Source organism: Homalodisca vitripennis, chromosome X, assembly GCF_021130785.1.
Source record: "Homalodisca vitripennis isolate AUS2020 chromosome X, UT_GWSS_2.1, whole genome shotgun sequence".
Taxonomy (NCBI): Eukaryota; Metazoa; Arthropoda; class Insecta; order Hemiptera; family Cicadellidae; genus Homalodisca; species Homalodisca vitripennis.
In genome coordinates this window covers 90,231,551-90,237,550 of record NC_060215.1, presented here as the reverse complement: position 1 = coordinate 90,237,550, position 6,000 = coordinate 90,231,551, and the positions used below count along the sequence as shown (strand labels likewise).

At 28.9% G+C, this 6,000-nt stretch overlaps 1 protein-coding gene across 6 annotated transcripts in view; it reads left to right on the top strand.

Annotated features, from left to right (window-relative positions):
- The first annotated feature begins 656 nt into the window (after nucleotides 1-656).
- LOC124369333 (protein daughterless) overlaps nucleotides 657-6,000 on the top strand; it is a 142,148-nt gene continuing 136,804 nt past the window's right edge. For all 6 annotated transcript variants that reach the window (XM_046827299.1, XM_046827298.1, XM_046827294.1 and 3 more), the window contains exons 1-2: nucleotides 657-770; nucleotides 5,124-5,170. In XM_046827299.1, coding sequence (XP_046683255.1) covers nucleotides 689-770; nucleotides 5,124-5,170 — 129 coding nt within the window. In that variant the 5' untranslated portion in view covers nucleotides 657-688. The remainder of the gene's footprint in view (nucleotides 771-5,123; nucleotides 5,171-6,000) is intronic.

Genomic DNA, 6,000 nt, shown 5'->3' with positions numbered 1-6,000 from the left:
TAATTTTATTGATAAATTAGTTTTTATTTTGTTTACTTACCCAACCCGAACATACTTGGTTACCAAATTAAACACACTTAATAGTGTATAATTCTGATTATTTATTTATTTTTTTAATACACGGACTGTTGATTTAATAGACTCATCAGTTTTTTAACTCATCGTTTTGTACTCATGACGTCGAATGACGTATTAAAACGATATAGTGGTATTCGTATATCCCTTTACAGTACATTTAACATTGTTTAACAAAGAGAGCCCAGCTCACTACGATGTCTTGTAGTGGAAATTCTGTCATATAGTTAAGGGTTTTAGCAATGTTCAATAGAGATAACTGTAGAAAAACATTGTAAAAATATAATTTTTTTATACTTTGTAGGTCTATATTAAGCTATCCACCAAGTGTGTTTAGAAGACACTTTTAAGACGTGTTTTTGCATTAAATTTATAATTTACAAAGATTAAAAGGTACTCTTATTATAAAACACTGAATACAACAAAATAGCCGACTGCTTTATTTATTTAGTTATATACATTACCTAAAATCTCATTTATTTATTTTTACTAGGCTAAGATTAACTTTATTGCACTCTGTCAGTCTGTTGACTGGAATCACTAGATTACAGATTGAGATTACGATTTTTTCTAGCAGTCAGTCAGAGTTAGTCGCTTTGTTGTGGATTTCAAGATGGCTACCAGTGATGATGAGCCTATGCATTTATATGAAGTATTTCAAAACTGTTTCAATAAAATCGCCAACAAACAACCCGGTAAGTTTATAAGTTAAATACAATTTCTTAAGAATAGTTCAAAATTTAGGCTATTTACAAGCTTGTATCCGTAAGAAAAAATATACTGCAGTGGTGTGTACATCTTCACCCATGAAGCTTATGAGTGGGATTAGTTTTGTTGTCGTACACGATAATTTCATGTACATTAAAATAATGAAATGCCATTGCTACTTTATTATCTATAAGCATATGATCCAAAAATTTAGCTTTATGTTTTGCCATCATTAGTTAAGCGTTAAAGTTTTTAAGGAAATGCAAAGGCACTTTGATTTTCAAAAAGACAGGACAATCAGAGATTTTATTGTTTTTCAATGTTTATTTACTTTTGTGTTATGTTTGTTAAGCCTTATTAAAAAGTAAACAAACAATTGTAATGCCTAGTGAAATTCTTATTAAGAATCAAATATAATTATCCTGAACTCTTAATTGAAGGGTTGTTTTTGTGGTTATAACCAGTTTAGAATCCTAGTTAGGGCACATTTCTTAACCATTATATGAAATCACATCCATAATTAGAAGTTTTAAATTAATACAGAGATGTTGACAATTAGATATTAGTAATACGTTGTGGTTTCCATGGAATGATTCACTGCTCATAGGGTATAATTTCTCCCTGGGGAAATTCTTTCTTAAGTAGGCCTAGGCCTATTTAAAACTAGGTGTTGCGTCAAGCTTTAGTTGCACCATGTAAAACATTGCTTATTTGCTCATTTAAGGGTGAGAGTACAGATTAGCAGTAATGCAGTGGGTAATAAAATATCCTTAATAAAAAGTATAAAATTGTCTTTGTAAACACTTCATTGTGTTTCATCATTTCCATTGTTTTTAAACAAAAACATTTGCTTTGCGAAGGTTATAACTACCAACAACAGATATATACTATTTGTCAGCCTCATCATAGAGCGAACAAATCTGGTGTTCTTAGTCAAAAAGATTGGAAAGGAACACAATAACAATGTTGTGTGTTGGTCTTTTGCAAATATTTAATAAACTGACTTTGAGGTCAGGCAGTGCATTCCTAGTCTTTGTGATGCACAAACTAGTAGATAGGTAGCATCCACCATTTAGTAATTTTGGTTTCGATTTTGCTGTAAAAGAAAAATGGTTAAAGATTTCTTTGTAATGTTATTTTTGTTGGTTAATCTTACAAGCACAATTGGATAATTACAGTTTGTAGTTAATAATGTTGAGTTGTGCAATAATACAAATTTTAAATGTTTAATTTTGTATGAGAAGTTAAACTCTTGGATATCCATTATAAATAGGCCACATAAAAACGGTTAAAATTTCATTGTTGTTCTTTTTGTAATAAGCTTAGTAAATTAAACCATATTTTTAAGAGCTTAAAACAAGAGACCTACACTAATGTGCTTAGATTTTTGTATTTTGGTGTGTATAAGTTTATTTTTGTCGTTGTGAGGTTGGGTGCTGGTATGAACATGTGACTAGGCCACATCAAAATGTTGTGAACCACTGGTAATATGAAAATCAAGACGGTCAGTATTCCCTCACATACTAGAAATCCTTTTACTAAAACATTTGATATAGGCCTTTTAGTAGCATTGTAGCAAAACTAGTATCATTGTATAAGACATTGGTGTTTATCAAATCAATAAAAAATAAACCATTATCTTGGATGGTTTGGTATAAACCAATTTTTAGTTGTGTTTTTGTTAGATTTTAAACGGTGCGAACTTTATAATGTAGGATATTAAGTAATAGCTGTGTTTCTATATGATAAATTGTTTAAAACAATCCTCTTTTTCTATAAAGAGGGGCTATTCCATTACAGTCTATTATAAATAAATTCTCTGAGAGTAATTGTTATAGATGAAGTTAAGAGCATAGAACTGTTATAAAACACCTAGGGGCATGATTGACTTGTTGCTTGTGATTAGTCTTCTTTCAACTTTTCACATTAAATAAGTTATTTTCCAGGCTAGGGTAGGTGGGTTTGTGTGTGTAAATAAATAAATAAATAAATATATATAATATATATATATATATAATAAATATATATATATATATATAAATATATATATATATAATATATATATATATATATATATATATATAAACTTTAGATGCATTTATATAATAGCCCTAAGACTGAATTGTGCATGCTTAAAAGTGATGCTGTAAAACATTGTTACATTGTGATGCTTTTACAAATTTGTTAATGAGTTATCAGTGATAAACAAATTTAGTATATCGAAAAAGGCCAGGCCCAAAATGCATATTTTGTAGTATTTTAATTAAAATGGTATTAATTCAAGTAATCATTAAGATATTTGATTGCATTTTACTAAGGATTAAATACTTTCTTAGATAATATGCTATTTAGGGACAAAAATATTAATTTACACGCACACATACATACACCCACACACACACACACATATATATATATATATATCAAATACACTTTATGTGTTTACTAGGCACCAGTTGCAACTCCAACCGTAGGATCGGCAGGAATGTTAACCAGTTCCCAAACATCACTAAAATCTGTGATAGTCATTAGAATAAGTCACTGTTTGACAACTAATTCTTCTCTTTCTAGCAAACCCATAATCTTGTGGGTTCAAACAAGATATTATCAAGAAGCATATAATTTATTTTAAACAAATGTTTTTAATTTTTAATATATATTTCGAGGTTTGGTATCCAATATATTTATGAACATGTATGAAGTTCCATGTAAATGCGTTGTGAGTATCAGGGATTTTGTGATGAGTCAGTAATGTGTTAGTTTATATATATATATATATATATATATATATATATATATATATATATATGTATATATATACATATATTTACATATTTGTGTGCAGTTAGTTTTGACATGTACTATCTAAAAAAACAAACAATTATTTTTGAAGGAGAACTGTTATTTGTAATTACACTATAATTTGCTATAAAATAAAACAAATGTCACAAGAATTGAGTGAACTATTATCAAAATGTAAAGAAACATGTGTAATAGTTTACGGTCTACCTCACTGCTATGATCTGCAGTCTTTCTTTAATGCACTTACTACTTATACTATGAACATTATAAAAATTAAGAAAACATTATAAAACAAACTCTACAACAAAATATGGCAAAAAACAACTAAGAAACAAGGCCAAACAAATTGAACAAAACCAAAAATTGAAGACAAAATAGCTGTTCCAATATTTTTGCTGGAGTCAACTGTATATATTTTCATTTTCACAATATTTGATTAGTTTTTGGTTTGTATTTTCACTAACCATATTTAGAACATGAAATTTACCAGTCTATTATTTTGAAACATACAACAATTTTCATTATGTTAACAATAGGTTACAGTATTAATTTCTTTTATTAGACATAAAAAAGGATTTAATATAAAACATGTAACATGTGTTAAAATTTGTATTGTACATTTTGTATATACATGTAATTTTGACTAAGCCTACCACTAAACATATTTTAGGAAAAAAATAACTTTTTGGCTTGGCAAGATGCTACTTGCTACATATACTTTTCTCTTCGAGAACTCATGCATATTAGCAATTGTTTTCAGTAGGGTATAACTAAGTTTGTTACTAACAGGCATGTTGATAAACTTCTCATTATGCATAATATTTTAGAACACTTAGTTTTTCTTCCCTTCATCATGGTTTGTTCTAAATTTAATACAAACTGAAGTGCACAACAAATACTTTTGGTTTTTTTTCTTTTTGATAAAATGTTACAAAAGATTACATCTGAAACATGGAAATAACTGAAAAATAAGGAAGTTACAAGAATTAAATTGCAATCTGGAAAAATGCATGTACATTGAGAAAAATAACACCGAATTATAATTGCATTAAATAATATTAGGCTTAGGAAAAAATGAATGCGGAATGTACAATTAATTAGATGTTGACATTTTTCAATGGTCTTTCGATTCCGCTGTAAACTATGTGAGTGATTGTAAAATTGTACCGTAGGCAGGAAAACATGTCAATTAACTACTCGAAAGGTTAATTCAAGCTAATCCTAAATAGAACTAAAATTTTGATGTAGCACGAGTTCAATCTGGTTAGTCTGTTTTTCAAAATGTGGAATATTGATACAGTAGTATTTTATAGTCATTGTAGAGTTAAGGGTGCTTAGGCGTAGGCTAGTTTAATAATCAATTGTTTTATGGATAAATTAAATTTAGTCATTATAGCTGCAAGTATGGTACGTAATGACCACATGACTAGATGTGACAGGGCGTATGTAAAGTAATGAGTGTGGTGTGTGTGTTGTAATGAGGCACATGATAAATGAATCCTTTCTTTACTATACTTATAGAACTTGTGTTTTTCCAGAGAAACCTGGGTTCCAATCACCTTTTAATAGCATGGACAATGGAATGGTGAGTTTGTTTTTAACATATCTTTGATTAAGCTTAGATTAAGTTTTCTCTTTTAACACTAGTAATGACAGTCATTTCACTTGTTAATGGCAGCCTGTTTTTGTGTGTAATATAAGGTATTTTTCTTCATTGTCATCAATTTGAAGTTTAGTAACCAAAAAACATATTTGTTTTAGCCATATGAAAAACAAACTTCTTAGAAAGGAAAAATAAGTAAAAAAAATTATATTTACAGTGAAAAAATAATTGAATAGTTAGTTTCTGTATTGTTTGTAATGGTTCTATTTATGGCTTGGGCTGAAACAAAATTACGATATGCATCTAAATTTAGTAAACAAATATATTACTGTCGGTATTATTTACTAAACTACTAACATAAGAACATTCAGGATCATAATATACATGTTTTATGCAATAATCAATAAATGCTTGCAGTTATCGAATGTAGTAAATTAACATAATAACCACAACAGACAACTGTGCCGGGCTATAACATCAGAGTTGAAAATAAATTCCACTTATAAACAGCTGATTGCCTTAACCATCCACTAGCTATGACTATTGAACAAAAAGTCTGCAGACACTATAGATTCTGATGTTTACAATGGTACCAATTCATGTTGATACGAGTTTTCGTACTATAATAAGTGAAATAGTGACGCCATGACTAATCGACGATTGTCAGCATTAGGGTTAAATATGTAGAGTTCATTAACTTTATATATACACACACACACACGCACACACAAGAATGCATGCGCATGCACGTATACTCGTACAACATATTTGTGAATGTATGGAGTTTGAAGTTTTCCTTAGTTGGTCTTGGA